Source organism: Rhinolophus ferrumequinum, chromosome 3 (genome assembly GCF_004115265.2).
Source record: "Rhinolophus ferrumequinum isolate MPI-CBG mRhiFer1 chromosome 3, mRhiFer1_v1.p, whole genome shotgun sequence".
NCBI lineage: Eukaryota > Metazoa > Chordata > Mammalia > Chiroptera > Rhinolophidae > Rhinolophus > Rhinolophus ferrumequinum.
Window position 1 is genome coordinate 93,028,080 of NC_046286.1, and position 17,459 is coordinate 93,045,538.

Here is a 17,459-nt window from a genome sequence, read left to right on the forward strand (position 1 = left end):
AAATGGAACTACCTTATGATTCAGCAATTCCACTCCTAGGTATCTATCCAGAGAAATCCAAAACTCTAATTCAAAAAACTTTATGCACGCCTATGTTTATTGCAGCACTATACACAATAGCCAAGACATGGAAACAACCGAAATGCCCATTGGTAGACAACTGGATTAAGAAACTGTGGTACATTTATACAATGGAGTATTACGCAGCCATAAAGAAGAAAGAAATCTTACCATTTGCAACAACATGGATGGACCTAGAGAACATTATGTTAAGTGAAATAAGTCAGACAAAGACAAATACCATATGATCTCACTTATATGTGGAATCTAAAGAAAAGAATAAGTGAATGAACTAATCAGAAACAGTCTTGGAGACATAGAGGAAAAACTGAGGGTTGCTAGATGGGAGGCGGGGTGGGGATAAGGGGGAAGGTGAGGGGATTAGAAAACAGTCAGTAACCACAAGATGGCCACGGGGTTTTGAAAATTAATTTGGGGAATGTAATCAATAACGTTGTAAAGATTTTGTAAGGTATCCGATGGACACTTGTCTCATTAGGGAGACCACCTCAGGGATGATGTAGATGCCTCATCACTGCATTGTACACCTGAAGCTGAAGCTGAACAATAATGAATATCAACTACACGTTTATGTGTGTGTGTGTGTGTGTGAGTTTGTGTGTGTGTGTATACTTACAAGAAGCGGAGTACAGCATTAGGAATAGAGATAGTGGAAATGTAAAGGCTCTGTGCGATGTCAGAGGGATAGTGGATGGGAGGCAGGGGTTTCACACAGTGTGAGGGATATAAATGATAAAGGTCTAAGTATTACTTTGTCTTGTGCACCTGAAACTAATAAAAAAAATGTGAAAAAAAACAAAAAAGAAAAAAAAAACATAAAAAGTCCCCTGTAACCCCACTAGCCAGAGTTAACCACTTAAAATATTAGCCTATTTTCTTGTGGTTGCCTTTCATTTAAACAAAATTGGAATCATTATACACACATATAATCATACTTTTCTCTACATATTACATCATGAGGCATTTCCTGTATCATCTCCTTATAAATGACTTTTAATGACTAGATGGCAGTCAATCACATAAAATGCGCCCCATTTTACCCAGTTCTTACTGCTAGCAATTCATTTATCCAAAAAAGAATTTACTAAACTCTTCCTATTGACAGACACTACTCTGAGCATTAAAGAAAGAACATTAAAAATAATTTTAATAAAAGCCTTTACTCTCAAAGTCTTACATACAAGTGTGTATGTGGTGGTGAGGGATCTTCAATGAAGAAATGAACAGTATGTCAGAAGATGCTAAGTGCTGTTTAAAAAAATAAAGAAGGGTAAAGGGCTATAGGCTGATGGGGGTGGAGGGGTATTTTAAGTAGGATGATCAGAGACGGCCTTTCTGAGGTGACACTGAGAAGACCTGAAGAAATGAGAGAACAAGCTATCAAACATCTGAGCTGAAGGAAAGGCAACTGCAAAGGACTGAAGCATCCGTGTGTCTGATTTGCTCAAGGAGGCTGGGGGAGAGAGTTGTAAGAACTTAAATCACAGCCGTAATGGGGAACCACATCTCAGTGGCTGCTGAAGGACATGATAAAACTTAGGGGTTTTTTTCCCTGTAAGATGAGAAGATAACCGAGGAACATGAGCTGACATTTAAGACATTTAAAAATAATCATACCTAACAGCTTTTAAGCGATTTCTATCTTTACTAAAAGGCTTCAATGAACCTCCTTATACAAACATTTTTGTGTACAGCTCTAGAAGAGAATACCGGATCAGTTGAATCTGGTCTTTAAGTCACTTAAATCTCTTCTTAAAATTTACACAAGGTTAGAATCACCAACAGCTGAAGAAAGAATAGCTCTCTTGAGTATAAGTACAAATGACGACTAACAGAAAAATGAAGAGGGTTGGGGGCTATCCAGTTAAGGGAGCAAGTGAAATTATAGAAAAAAGAAAAAAGATGCAGCAAATAATGTCAAAGAGGATAACTTTTTAGTGAATAGTAATCTAGGGCATTTAAAATCAGACACAGGAAAAGAAACTGAAGCAACAAGAAGCAACAAGAAGGACACTATTTAGGGTTCATCATCAGAATTTTCAAGATGAAAAGGCTCACCTAATTCAATTTCCCACTATCCCCAAGAGAGAATCCTCCTGCCTCTGCTTGTTAGACTGAGGTGATGAAATAGTTCATTAAATTTGCTGGCTTTTTCTAGGTTCTTTGGAGACCTCTGCTGCTGGAGAGGGCCTTGTCTGGTTGAGCTGAGTGGGAGAGACCCCTCAAATAAATGAAGAGGCAAGCCAAAAGAGGATTCCAACAGGATAGTTAGAGACTGGATTTCTCTAAGGCCTTAGGAGAAAGATGGGGGAAGTTAGGTCTGAGTGAAGAGGTCTGTGGTGTGAAAGGGACTGAGTGCCAAGTAATCAATCGATATGCTTTGCCTTGTTCCTTTGGGGAGAACTTGGTAAAAGCTGTGAAAAACTGCTGATATTCTCCTCCTTACTTTCACTCAGAGGAAATTTTAACAAGATGGAGAAAACTGCATTCACTAGAATTCACTTAGATGAGCAAACATTTGGGGTACAGAACAAGATTCCAAGGATATGGATGGAACTCTTTTAAGCTAGACAAACAAAGAAGTTGCTCACTTCTTGGAGGAGAGGACAGGAGAGACTGCTACTGGTGGACCCACCCAAATGATGGAAGGTCATGTACTCCATAATACAATCCCTCTTCATGACTGTCTAAATTTATAATCAAAATAATAAATTCCAAAAATCCTTGAAAAAAAAAATTCAAGTCAACTAAATTTTCACTGGGAATATCTATTAATTGGAAAGTTCTTACCAATAACGGAAAGGAGTTACAGGGCTGTTAAGACTGAATGTTTGGGTACCCCCAAAATTCATTACATTGACTCCCTAACCCCCAATGTGACCATTTGGAGTAAGGAAGTAATTAGAGTTAAATAAGGTCGTAAAAGTGGGGGCCTGATCCAACAGAATTAGTGTCCTAAAAGATACCTGAGAGCTGGCTCACTCTCCCCACTGTGTGAGAACACAGAGAGAAGGTGACCATCTGCTCAGGTAGGGTCCTTCCCAGGAACAGAATCAACTAGCACCTTGATCTTGGACTTTCTAGCCCCCAGAACGTTGAGAAATAAATTTCTGTTGCTTAAGCCACCCAGTCTATGGTATTTTGTTGTGGTGGCCCTAGCAGACTAATACAGGGGCCAAGGGATAATTCTCCGGAAGGAGAAAAGAGAAAAGTAAATAGGAATAAAACATTATTAATGGACAATGGGGAAAAAGTCACTTATGTATTATTCTACTTCTGAAATAAAGAAAAAAGTATTTATAAATGTAGAAAAAGTTTCACTCACAAATTCACTGCAACTTTATAGTAACAAAAAAGGGGGTGACAACCAATAAGAGCATGGTTAGCTATGCAGGTGACAGCCCACTCAAAAGAGTAGCAAAAACTCTTAAAAAGCAGCAGAGAAAAAGGTCTGACATGGCTTATAAATCATCAGTGTTTACAACATGAAGAGCAAATTACTCAACCTTTCTAAGCTCAAGTTTCCTCATCAGAAAGTGGGCCTAAAAAAATGAGTACTTACCTTCTAAGATTGTTTTCAGAATTGAATAATATATGTAAAGCAATTAAGACCAAACCCGGTACATAGTGTGTAACAACTGCTATTATTAGAATTTTTTTAAAAAACAGGGCACAGTTTTAGGTCTTTTTTAGGGCACAAAGTTATGAATTATGAATGCAGCACAACTACACCTATGAAAATAGACAATGCACAGAAGACTAGAAGTCACACTGTATGACTGCTCCTCTACTTTTATGGAGTTCCCTTTTTTTTTTGATGAACCTATTGCTGTACTTACTTTTTTTCATGAATTCTAAAATACAACAAAATATTTTATGATAGTGCTTATGAGCAAGGGAGAGATTTATTAAATATTGAAAAGATATCAGAGTCAGTAACAGAACATTAGTATTTTTATCTGGAGCTGAACAAAAAAAATGGCTAAGAAACAATCAATACCCATTAGTTGGCCTTAAACTAGACAGGGAACACTTTGGTATGGTACATCTAGAAGTGTGGACCATTTGTATCAGAATCACCAGCAGATTCCTGGGCTCTACATGCTCTCTACTGTGTCAGACTCCTGGGAGTGAAACCCAGAATCCACATTTTTAATGAGCACCCCCAAGAGATATCTATGAATACTACCATTTAAAAATGACTGGTATGGCACAGAGTGCCAGCTTTGTAGTCAAATATATCTAGGTTCAATTCCTATGAGCTTTGTGATAATGGGGAAAAGTCATATGACCTCACTGTACCTCACCTACTTTATCTGAAATATTGGGAAAATATAACTTATTTGGAAGGCTTCTTCTGAAACATAAAAAAACCAGCACATGCAGGCTATGACAGTGCTCACAACACTGTGAGTACACTCTGAGCACTCAACATCTATCACCGATCACAAAATACAATCAACAATTAAGAGTTACAATGACAGAATGTTAAACTGAAAAACACTTAAGCAATGTCTTAATGCAAGGTTCTAAAAACTAGTTAGGGGACAAAGAACCTGCAAGTCACACATGCTCTTTATAGAATGCTGTGATACACACATATATTTAAACTGACAATACAAACTTGGAAATCTATTATGTGAGTAAAATAGGTAAGTGCCATCCACCTGCATACAGTCAGTTAAAAAATATGCAGTGAAACTAAACATCATAGGCTCTTCAGAGCATTTCAGTAAATACCACTTTCACTAATTGTTCATTAACTGGCACCAGGTGACAATGCCAGAGAAAAATCTAAAATTGAGAACAATTTATCTTTTCTTTTTTCTGTGAATTAAAAAGCCCATTTTTCAAGTTAGCAGCAGTATAGCTTGAATAGCAGTATTCTGCAATTGTTTGAGAACCACTGTTTTCATCTAACTCCTTCATCTTACATAAGAAAAATCTGAGGCCTACAAAGACTACATGATGTTCCCAAAGCTACCAAGAGTGGCAAAGATAGAACTAGAGCCCAGATATTTCAATTCCCAACCCTACGTTCTTACATTTAAGATAAGGGTGTCTCCGCTATTTGAAACTCACCTCACAAAAGCATACTGTGGCTTGTTTACACCTAAATTTAATTTATTGAAATGGTTCAGCCACATAATATATAATTTAAAAGCTATAAAAGGCATTCAGAAAAAACCCATCTCCCATGCCTGTCGCTCCAGCCACCCAGTTCTCCTCCTCGATTTACCCAATGCCATCAGTTTCTTGTGCTAGCCTGTTTCTGAAAAGGTCTCCACTTACCTTCGTTCAACAGGTACAGGCAAGGACCAGACTTCTCCCTCAGAAGCGGGAAGCTCATGCTGTGCAGCTTTCAATGGAGTGCTGTCTAATTTAAAGCTCTCTAGTGTTTTCATGATATCCTTAACATGTTTAGCTTCCACATTTATTTCCTGCCAAACCTGGTTTCAAAGGAGAATATGGCTCTTTAAATTTCTATAACTAATAAATCACTGGCAAGATTAAACTAGGGCCATTTATTTAGAAACTTCCATTTTGACAGATATACAGTAAATCACACCAAGATATTCTGTTGAAATTTTAATAATGGTTCATTAATTCTTTGTTTTCAATTGCACAATTAATTCTGATACACTTAATTAAATATTCTGGCCAATTAAGCCATGTTACTGACTTACGGTTCTTATTCAAATTGAATAACAAATTGAAAAGTTAGCTCAACTATAAAGTCTGATAAGAATAATACCTTGGCAAGTTGCACTTTGATGGTTTTTTTATGCTATTTAATTGACATGTTAAATGCTGATCAGAATCCACTGATTTCATAACTCATTAAATGGATTGCATGTGAAAACTAATGGCTTCAGAAGATAAATGGCTCAATTCACATACAACCAAGATTTTTTTTAAAGCAGTCTTGATTCAATTTAAAAACTATGTATACATACATATACATATATATATGTCTATATATGAAATGTTGAAATGAAATTTTAAAAGTAAATGATTTGAGTATCTTTACAAAAAATCTTAGAATTTTTAAGTAAAAGTCTCTGGCCTAAGAACAAAAGGTCTTAAAAGTCTTCAATGACAAATGAGACTCCTTATAAAATGAATTCTTTTTCCCTTCCAGTAATGTCAAGAATATACAGAGGCAGATTTAGGGAAAGAGGTTAAATTCAAAGAGGTAGGATATTTTCTCGTCTAAAGAAATGAAGCACAAATATGGCATATAAAAAAAGCAGTTCAGCTGAATTTGAGGGATAATATTTTACCTAGAAGAGGAGCTCAAAAAGACTAACTTCTGTAACTTTGTTATAAATGCCACCTTCAACTGGACCTATGAGTTCTACAATTTCCACCTGTAAATTTCTATTGGTCCTCGTTGACTAACGTTCCTCAAATGGGATTCAAATATGGTCTGCTTTACAACGTTCTATAGAAAACTTGCTACCCATGAGATTCACGTGTCATGTGCAGTTTCAAAAATGGCTTAGTAAAGTCAACTCTAACTTTACCAGGTGAAAATGTGATCTGGAAAAAAAATTTCACAACCATTATTTTTTAAAAATCTATTAGAGTTCAACAATTAGAATAATTGAATAGAACTCATAATACTGCTGATGGTGAATATAGACTATTATTAATATAATACATCCAGTTTCAAGTAACATCATACACAAATCAATGTAATAAATCATATACTCTTAATGTGTAACTTCAAAAAGCACTGACAAGCTATTTCAATTTTCTCTTCTGAGTAAACTATTTAAAAGCACAGCAGGAATGATTCTCACCTGTTGCCATTTCTGTTGGAGGTACGTATCTTTGACTGAGTATAGATACTTGTTCATTTGGTCAAGAACTCCCTGATAATACACCATCGCGGAGTCATAGTTTCCCAGCAACGCATATTCACGAGCCAATTTTACATTCTCACTAATCATAAGAAGACTCATGCTCAACTGTAAGCTAAAAAAGAAAGAAACATTTCATATTATATATCTCTTAAAAATAAATACTATGAAGAGTTTTTTTAAAGTATACTTTCCAGGACTCCTTCAAGAAGCTCACAGCACATTTTCCATCTCTAAACATTTGCTCATGCTGTTTCCACTCCTTCAAAGACATTTTCTTCCCATGGCCAAACCCTACCTATGTGTCAAAGTCCCGCTCAGGTGACAGTTCTCCCAGTATATCTAACTTCCGAACTTCTCAGTTCAGAATAAACTCTCCCCTTCTAAAGTCCCCAGGCACTTTTCTGGGACCTTCCATCTCAAGGCGCTTGTCTTCTTTGAATGATAGTGATTGATATATGTCTTATCTCTACTACACTGAGTTCTCTGAGAGCAGGATTTGCATCTGAAAGGCGTGAGACTGTATCCCCAATGAATAACACACAAATCTTATTGAGTATCTGCAGAACAAATGTAGACTGTTAGGCACAGTTTTGGGAAGGCATGCAGAAGAGCAGGAAGCACGTGTGTTTGAAGTTAGAAAAATCTTGGTTAGAATTGTAATTCTGCCACCTTCGTCAAGTCCCTTAACTTTCTAAGATTCAGTTTTTAAGTTTATAAAACTGAGATAGTAACTATCTCCAGGAGTTAAAATATAGGGAATAATATTTCAAGTACCTAGCATACTCCTTGACAAACAGTAGGTCTTTAATCAAGTGCTTAAATGCATCTTCCCTGAAACTTTCTATATACAAGCACCAAGCACAGTGTTTGTACTTGGTAAAATATGAACAGATAGATATGGGTACAAAACATTAGAAGTAGGCACTTGATAAACGTCAGCTTTGTTGATGTTGATGATGATTACTATTATTTATTAACTGTACAGAGCATGGTGAAGTTCAAAGTCAGAAAGACCTGAGTGCTTTTGAGAGGACAATGATTTACATTAGGGTTGTGGCTTTGGAAATAAAAAGAAACAAATTTGAAACGTGGTGAGAGAATTACTGAGAGTACTTATGAACTTGTATGGAGTTGTTGAAAATGAATGAAGTTTCAAGCCTGCAGAATAAAGAACTGAAGGGCTCATGAAGGATTTCAGCTTTCCTCTTCACAGGGGAGCTGAGAAGAGACAGATATATGAAGGTAGTAATAAGTTCATTATTTTTGACTGCTTTTGTGTGTCAGTGGGATATCCACATAGATGTGTTTCATAGATGAACAGAAAGAACTTCTATGTGGGGACCTCTCTACCTAGCTTAATTTAATCTAGCCAGAGGCGGTTCCTAAAATTGTGCTTCCTGACACCTCTCTCTTCCTCCCCATCTATGGTTAAGGTCAAATGATGCAACAGAGCTTAAGTCTAACCAAGATCACAATGGTTCTTAAGAGCTCCATTTTTAGATTCTTACCCTGGGATGAGATTTTCTGTGAAAAAACATGTGAATCGAATTTCTTGGGTGTCATTTAATGTAGAATGTTTAGCTGATAGGCAGGGCCAAGAGGATGATGGCAGGCCAATCAGGAATATCAATCAGACTATGTGTTAGACATGGGACCAAAAAGATTTTCTGCCAAATAGACAAGAGAAGGTAATCATATCCCTACAGTCCACAATTAGAGGATTATAGGAAGCAAGATTAATAGGAAATGTTGACGGTGAAAGAGCTAAAAATCAGCTCTGCTATGCCAGAGGAGAAGAGGGCGGGTACTACGCTCCTTCGGGCAGGGATTAGAGTGAGAAGGGATCACCACCTCAGTGGAGGAGTAGGGATGCCACAATCACACCAACCTCCTCAGGCTTCTGTTCTCTGCCAGTCTTCGGTAATTCTTTCTCTAACCAGCCGAAGGCACAAGTGTTGTTCCATGACCCAGTTAGACTTAACTGATACATGTCATGTGTTATATATTAGGATATGTATTAGGATCTTCGAACCCAAACATCTTTAATCTCAGTTATCAGTTTCAATTCATAAGAACGACACCAAGATAGCTGCTGGCCCTCTTCCTGAAAACAAATCTTAGAAGAATCAAGCAGAAGGTTGATGGGCCCCAGGATAAAACATAAAATTCTAAAAAACAACTGAAATGACAGGTGGTAATTGGGTCATTGCGTGTGGGAGGTCCCAGGCAGCCCACAGGGAAACAGAACCAGGTAAGAGTTTTGTAGCTGTGCCTTTTCTGGTTTCTATTGTTCTGGCCAACCCTTATTCACCCATTCACCCTTGCAAGTGTAAGCCCAGTACCAGACGGAGACAGCAGGGTACATCAGGGCAAACCTAGGCCTGGATGGGGGAGGCCATGGATAAAAACAGACAAGAGGTCAATATAGCATCTCGTGAGTGGTCTCTTCCTGCCACTCCTTTGCTCATGTTAGGCTAGATGAAAACAACTGACAGTTCTTAGGAAAAAGCAGTTCAGGCTGAGGATCCCTGAATGGCAGGACTGGGACAGGCACACAATTTCAAAATGGTAAGGAGTGACTGGTAAGCATGGACTCACCACACTCCACTTCCATCATAAAGAGTAAACATAACTGAGCTAAGCCATTAACTCAAGAAGCTAGGAAAAAAAAAAAAACTAACAGAACTGGTTAGTACAAAAAGTACAAGAGGAAAAAAAAATAAAGGTCCATATTAAATAAAAACAAAATCAAAAGAAAACCCCAAAATACCAGAAAAGACCAAAATTGGGATCTTTAAAAAACCAGGAAACAAATCTTTGGCAATATTGATCGCGGTGGGGGGTGGGGGTGGGGGAAGGACATGCAAATAAACGAAATACAAACTGAAAAAGAGGAGATAATTAGATCTGAGATGAAAGAAAATCATATTTTTTCTTTTTCTCTTACTGCCTAAAAAATGAAATTTTAGTAAGAGACCTCCCCCTTTAAAAAGCTCCAGGCCCAGAAGTTTTTTTTAATAGGTGGGTTTTTACCTAGTTTCTAAATAGAAGATAATTTCAATCACATAAAAGTTGATCCAGAAAACAAGGGAAAAACTGACCAACCCTTTTTATGAGGCTGGGATCACCTCAATTTCAAAACTGAGTAAGAATATAAAGCCCATTTCGCTTAGGCACATAGATGTGGAAATCCTAAATAAAATGTTAGCTAACTAATAATATGTCAACACACACACACACACATTCAGGAAGGTTTATCCCAGGAATGCAAGAATAACTTAAGATCAGAAAATCCATCATGCAATTCCTCACACCAATGGACAAAATGACATCACACAAAAAAGGGGTAAAGAGCATTGAGGACAATTCACGGAAGGGAAAACCCAACTGGCTAATAAGTACAGATACTAGGAACAGATGAATACAAATTAGAGCAATGAGATATCCCTTCTACATTTACCAGATTTTAAAAAAAATTAATAAATCCAATTATACTAAGTATTGCCAAGGAGTTGAGAAAAAGGAAACCCTCACATATAACCTGTGGGCAGAAACTGGTACAGTCATTTTGGAGAGCAATCTAGCAGTACTAAGGGGAATTACGTATGTGTATATCCTATGACCCTACAATCCCACTGTTCAGTGATTATTGCTGAGAAAATCTCACACAGATCCATAAAGGGATTTGTCTGGGGATGTTAATGACATTAACTGTTTTGCGAAATCAAGGAGTTGGAGGCAAGCTATCTATTCCCAGCCAGGGAAATGGATAAGGAAATGCGGTGGAAGCAGACAATGCAATACAATGTAACAAGCAGATGGAAGCAAAATTTACAAATAGCAACATAGATAAATCATCAAAATACAGTGTTGGGTGAAAAAAACCTTAGACATAGAACAAGACCTCAATTCCAATACCATTTTGTAAGTTAAAAAATATGCTATATTTACATAGCTACGTAAAACTTTAAGGATACATACACATCCAAGAACACATATTAAGTATACTGCAGTGTCTATGGAGTATAAGATAGGGAAATATCTTATAGATAGGGAAGGGTAGAAACAAAAGAAATAAATACAACAAAAAAGAGCCTCATACCTATTGATAATCACAGAAAGCCTATACAATGGTTCTCAATACCCATGTGTAATCAATCACCTCTCCTTGAGTGTGAGCTTGTAACAAACAGAATATGCAAAAATACCGGAATGTCATTCTGAGATTAGACTGTGATTCCATCTTGCTCACTGTCTCTTGCTCTCTTGCTGGCTCGCTCTAAGAGAAACCAGCGACCCAGCACACTGTGAGCTGCCCAGGGCAGAGGCTCACATCGCAAAGAAGTGAGGGAGGCCCCAGGCCAACAGCCAGTGAGGAACGCAGGCCCTCATCCCAGCAGGCCAGAGGCCCTGAATCCTGCCAACAGCCGTGTGCAGGAGCCTGGCAGCAGGCCCTCCCCAGTGGAGCCCTGAGATGACCGCAGCCCTGACACCCTGCTCACAGCCTGGAAAGACCCTGGATCAGCAGCGCCCAGCAAAGCCAGGCCCAGAGCCTGGCCAGAGAGACTGAGTAACAAATGCCTGCTGTTTTAAGCCACTAAGTTTTGGGGCCAGTGTGTTATGAAGCAACACAGCTATTAACCGAGGTATAGAAATTACTTAAGACTGGACATCTGAGGTTCAAAAGAAAAAGAAAAAAAATCCTATGACCTAAACAGTAACTCTCTGGAGTCACTGATAATACTCCATCTTAATAAAAGCTCCATGGCTAAGGACCATGGCTCTTTGTTACTTACTGGTGTATCTGAAGCACCCAGAACCATGCTTGGCACACAGCAATAAATCTTTAAATGAATGAATACTGCCAAGTTTTTGTCTTAACTACGAAGATTTCTTACCTTTTCCAGTTTCTGACCCTCAGCACTCACACATGCCTTGATCCTCAACTCATTCCCTACAGAGCTGTGTGACTGCTTCTGCCCTGAAACTACATGCTCTGTAGTGACACCTAGTTTGGGCGTCACTAGAAAGGGAGAGCTGGGGCCAGCTGCTGGGAGTACAGGATACAGTACGTCTGGAAGAGCTTGGATAACAGGCCTCTCATGTGCACTTTCTCCTGATCTTTCTTCCCTGCCCCCCACTTAAAAAAGAAAAAAATCAAGTTGTTATTATATATGGATGGTCCTTTTTTTTTTTTTTTTTTTTTAATGATTCAATGGCCCAAAACTCACAGAAGTCACTCCTGGCCTTCTTTGAAGTTTCTGTGTTATGAATACTTCTTTCTAGTCAGATAAAATTCCTTAAGAGCCAATGGATTGACTTTTTCTAACAAAAATGTAAAGTCAATCCGAGGTCACATTAACAAATGACCTGAAAAATTCTCGGATATCAAAGCAACAACATGTTTACTGAAAACTATCAAAATACCCTTAGTTGGGCCAGCCCGGTGGCTCAGACAGTTGGAGCTGCGTGCTCCTAACACCGAAGGCTGCTGGTTCGATTCCCACATGGGCCAGTGGGCTCTCAACCACAAGGCTGCCAGTTCGATTCCTCGACTCCCGAAAGGGATGGTGGGCTGTGCCCCCTGCAACTAACAAGGGCAACTGGACCTGGAGTTGAGCTGCGCCCTCCACAACTAAGATTAAACAACTAAGAGTGAAAGGACAACAACTTGACTTGGAAAAAGTCCTGGAAGTACACACTGTTCTCCCAATAAAGTCCTGTTACCCTTCCCAAATAAAATCTTTAAAAAAAAAAAAAAAAAAGTAAAAAATAAAAATTTTTTAAAAATACCCTTAGTTAAGTAAATGTTAGCCAAAAATAATTTTTCCTATCCTTTTAGTGGTCCCTAAGCAAAAGACATCGTTCTTCTCAAATGAATGTCAACACTGCAAATTTATGAGATTCTTCAACTTTCAAAAATATATCCTTATCATTGCTAAATTTATCTATCATTGTGACTATGGGGCAGGAGGACCGAAACTGGGTGTACCTAACATAATATCTGGCAATAAAATTCAGACTCTTGTTTTATAGAGGTTATTAAAGAGAAAATAACCATAGGTGGTGATACTTGCTTTATCTCCCAGCAAGCTTCTCCTTTACATTATTCCATCAGAAAAACCCTTTTGCTTACATGGCTTGAGTATTCATGATTTAGTTAACGACTAAATTCATTTTTTTAAAACTAAATGAGCTGCACCATAAAATTTTAATTCAAGTAACAGGGTCAAATTTTTTAAAATTAAACACTAACAACTCAGTATTACAGCAAAATTTCTAGCAAACTTAATATTTGATGTGTGTGGTATCTCCACAAAGAGACTTAAAGTGCCTTTTCTCCTCTAGAATTAGGAAAAAGAAGTGATCAAAGACAGTGAAAAAGAACAGGCAACAGAACCAAATATTTGAATTCTAATTCCTATCCCTAATCTCTTCCCAAAACAACAAATATGGGGCCTTCCCTATTCCACATCTAAAAAGGGTATCTTATGCACTTAATTTTTGAAGGAATCTTAGACTGGGTTCCATTTATATTGCAGTTTTTACCATAATGTGTGTAGGTCATTCAATAAATATTTGCAGAGCACCCATGAGCTGCAAGGAATTGCACCGAAGACAAAAATAATACAGAATGAGGGGCAGTGGGTTAGCTCAGTTGATTAGAGCGCCGTGCTCTTAACAAGGTTGCGGACTGGATCCCCACATGGACCAGTGTGAGCTGTGCCCTCCACAACTAGATTGAAACTACTTGACTTGGAGCTGATGGGTCCTGGAGAAACACACTTAAATAAATAAAAGTTAAAAAACAAAATACAGAATGAGATCCTGAAATCCTTGAAGTTTAGTAAAAGGGATATAATTTAATTTTAGGTGGGTTTTTTCAATTTGCTTAGTAATGGGAAACAAGCCTAGATTATTAAGCACAGGCTAAAAAAATCAGCATCAATGTTTAAAATATTTACCTGTAAAACTGATGTCCTAAAACAAAAACAGATGAAGCTCAATCATGCATTTTCCTGAGGCATTTCAGTAAACCAAATGTGTGTAACTTTAAAGGTGACAATACAATGTTAACCAGTTTTCAGAATGTTGATGTCTGGGATATGAAAGCAACCATGCTATTTACAGTCAGTTACTGACGATTACGAATAATAAGCACAATAAATGAGTGATCCATGACCAATTATAGCATGAAATACATTTGTCTTACCCTTATAATCATATGATAAATGAAGCATGAGAAAGTTATCTTTTTACAAAGAGAGCACGGAAAATCAACTTAGGGGAAAAAAAACATATTGTATGTGCATTTAGTAACCTTTCTTTCCATTTACCCTGAACAGTGCAAAAATAAATCAGGTAACAATTAAAATGCAATTTAAAAGCCACATCAATAAGCACCACAAGTAAAATATATTTAGCATGTCATCAACACTGACCATTTTAATCTGATACCCTATCTTTTTTAACCAATTTACTAAAAAAAAAAAAATTGTTGTAAAAAGAAACTCAAATGTTGTTAATACAGTAAATTCTACAAGATTCTCTAGTCCTTAGTATTTGTCAGAATTGTGATACCAGTTTGAAAATAACAGGCAGAATCCGTGTAGACTACATAGTATGCCTAGTCCTGAATCTACAAAAGGTAAAATCTTCTTGAATAACCAATGCCATAAAGGAGCTTTATATAGATTTGCACAGTCTAGGAATGTTGTAAAGTTGACTTTTTTTAAGGCATGATTCAGGCCACAAGTTATTACTATTAATACCAAAAAAAAAAAGAATCCTGCCGCTATTTCTCTGTGTGAGAACTCTGATTACAAAGCAAACAGGGCTGCACACTGAGACAGGCCCATATGAACGCTGCAAGAATCCTTTTTGCCACCGTGGCGTTCTATCATTGTGACTATGGGGCAACGATCTATCACATTCTAAAACATTAGGAATGTTTTCAGGAGTAACTAAAAGTCCTGATTTCAAAGAGGGAAGACATTGGCGTAAACGAGTGCTTTCAAGCCAGAAGAGTGCAACACAGTGCTGTTGGAAGTTAATAACTGATACAAAAGTGGCACTTCGCGGTTAAAAGAGAAAATTACTTTTGAAAAAAGACGGCTTGAGATTATCCACTGTAAGGCAGTTACACATCCACGTTTATTTCTAACTTCGTCACCATATAATATACTGTATGAAACAAACGTTCCGAGGCATAAATTTTCTAAAAGGTACCAACTCGCAACAAAAAGGGCCATAAGCTTCCCAAAGGACGCCCAGCTCAGTAATAAACTAGATAAGAAATAACATCCTCAACAATATCACCCCTACCTGATTCGGAATTTTCAAGGATGAGGGGGGCGGGGGCGGGGGCGTGGACAGATTTGGGAGAGGATCGATCAAAAGCAAAGAAATAAAAACATGTTCTGTCGGCCGGAAACTTCTCTAATGACACAGACCTAGAGATCGGCTCGGCAGGAGCCCCTAGAAGTCCCCCGCTGAAGAGAATTCCTTAGATAAGGGAACTGTCACCTGAGCCACAGGTGTCAACAACAGCGCGGCCCTTAGACATCCGCGCAGGCACAGACAAGCTCACCGCAGGATGCGCGGAGGCCTCGCACCACAAGCCGGCCATGGAGGTCCGGGAATCCCCACATCTCCGGGAGAGCGAACACTCACCTGCGGAGGCCGTGGCTCCTCGGAAACCGCCCACCGCCAGGTGAAGGGGCAGGGCCGAGCCGGGCTCCGCGCGAGGAAGGAAGTCCCTGCCCAGCCCCAACCACGCAGCTCTGTGCCCACCGTCCCAGCACTGCTGGGTCCAACCGTCACCAGCCCTCCGGGATGCTACCAAGAATTTGAAGGCAAACCCGCCAGGGTCACTTCCGGTGCCGGGGGTGGCCTCGGCGACTCCGGCGCACGCGGGGCGACGCCCCGGGAGCGAGGACGCCGGGCGGCGTGCGCGCGCCGGGCGCGGACTGGGCGGGGCCGATGGAGGTGGGGTTAGGCCGGCAGGGGCGCGCCTGCGCATTTCGAGTTTCCTCCTCGGCGCGGGCCGGCGGGAGAGCAGGGATAGTAATGACCTAAGAAAGCACCACGTCGCGTATCTCGATGTCTGTTTCGAAGTGTTGGCTCATTCTTCCTCCCATTTGATTTCCACCACATACTTCAGAAGTTAGGAAGTCAGTGTCTATTTTATAGGTGAGTGTCAGGGTCAAACAATTCGTTTATGACAAATACCGTTTTAGAAGAACCAAATAGTCAGAATTTGGCTGAGGTGCTTCTCACGACATAACATGAATAAAATAGGGGGTGGATAAACAGATATTCCGACACGAAACTAGTGAAATTTCATTCTCTTGATTTTTGGGGGTCGTTTTTATGTAACCAGACAAGAAATAAAATTAGGATGTTTCCTGATTTACAGATATATACTCGACAGTATTATGCTTCCTTCAGTACATCCATCTACAGAAGGAATAAGGCACATTTAAAGCATCTCAGTAATTTAACACAGACTTAGATAAAGGCAATTCAAAGGTAATACATCCACTTAATCTGCAAATATTTATTGAGCAACTATTATGTGCCAGACACTGTTGTAGGCACTGGTTATACAGTGGTCAACAAAATAGAATATTTCATGGAGCTTAAAGTCTTGTAATATTCTCAGCTAAATAGAGAATAATAGTTTTGCTATGGTGGATATGAACTCTATTGCAATGGTGCACAAGGTGCTATAGTTTGCATATCTTTTTGAAATAAACCAATTCAGAGAGGTATAGATTATTCTAGTTAGGCTGAATTTTCATCTTTCATGTGAGTACAAAGGTATGTTGAATTATAAAGCCAATTTATAGTTTAAAGTCATCTCAAAAGGCACAAAATGAGTGCATATTGTGTGATTCCATTTATATGAAATTCTAGAACAGTCAAAACTAATCTATAGTAAAAGCCATCAGTGTTTGAGGCTCCATTGAGGAGTGGGGGAGGGGAAAGGATAGACTACAAAGAGGCATGAGGGAATTTTCTATATCTCAATTAGGGTAGTCATTAAACAGATGTATATGTTTATTAAACTAATCGAACAGTACACATAAAAGGGAAGCATTGTATGGTACATAAATTGTATCTCAATGAAGTTGATTTTTAAAGTAAAAAAACAAACTTCCAAAGTGTAGCTTACATTCACTACTTACGTTTGTTCACTAGTTTTACTAGTAGGGGAGACAACCCTATGCTCTGGTAACTCCTAACTCAAAGAGGTTCAAACAATAGGATTTTTTTTCTCATTTACTCTATATGTTCATCGCAGAAAGGATGCAGGCACTTGGACCCTTGGCAACGGAAAAACGAAAATTAGATAACTTGCACAACTTCTGCCTGGATGTGATTGTCACCACCACTGCCCACATTTCATTGGCCAGAGCAAGTCATGTGACCAAGCCTGACTTTAAAGGGATGGGAGTATTCATCTCTGTGTACCCTGAAGAAGAAAGAGAATACTTGTGTACTGCC

At 38.7% G+C, this 17,459-nt stretch overlaps 1 protein-coding gene across 2 annotated transcripts in view; it reads right to left on the reverse strand.

Annotated features, from left to right (window-relative positions):
* Positions 1-15,910, reverse strand: part of KATNA1 (katanin catalytic subunit A1) — a 35,594-nt gene extending 19,684 nt beyond the window's left edge. Inside the window, exons 1-3 of one of the 2 annotated variants that reach the window (XM_033101538.1) lie at positions 15,793-15,910; positions 6,888-7,062; positions 5,374-5,531 (exon numbers count right to left, since the gene is read on the reverse strand). In XM_033101538.1, the coding sequence (XP_032957429.1) occupies positions 5,374-5,531; positions 6,888-7,049 (320 nt within the window). In that variant the 5' untranslated portion in view covers positions 7,050-7,062; positions 15,793-15,910. The other variant, XM_033101546.1, reaches the window with a different exon arrangement.
* Positions 15,911-17,459: the final 1,549 nt, after the last annotated feature.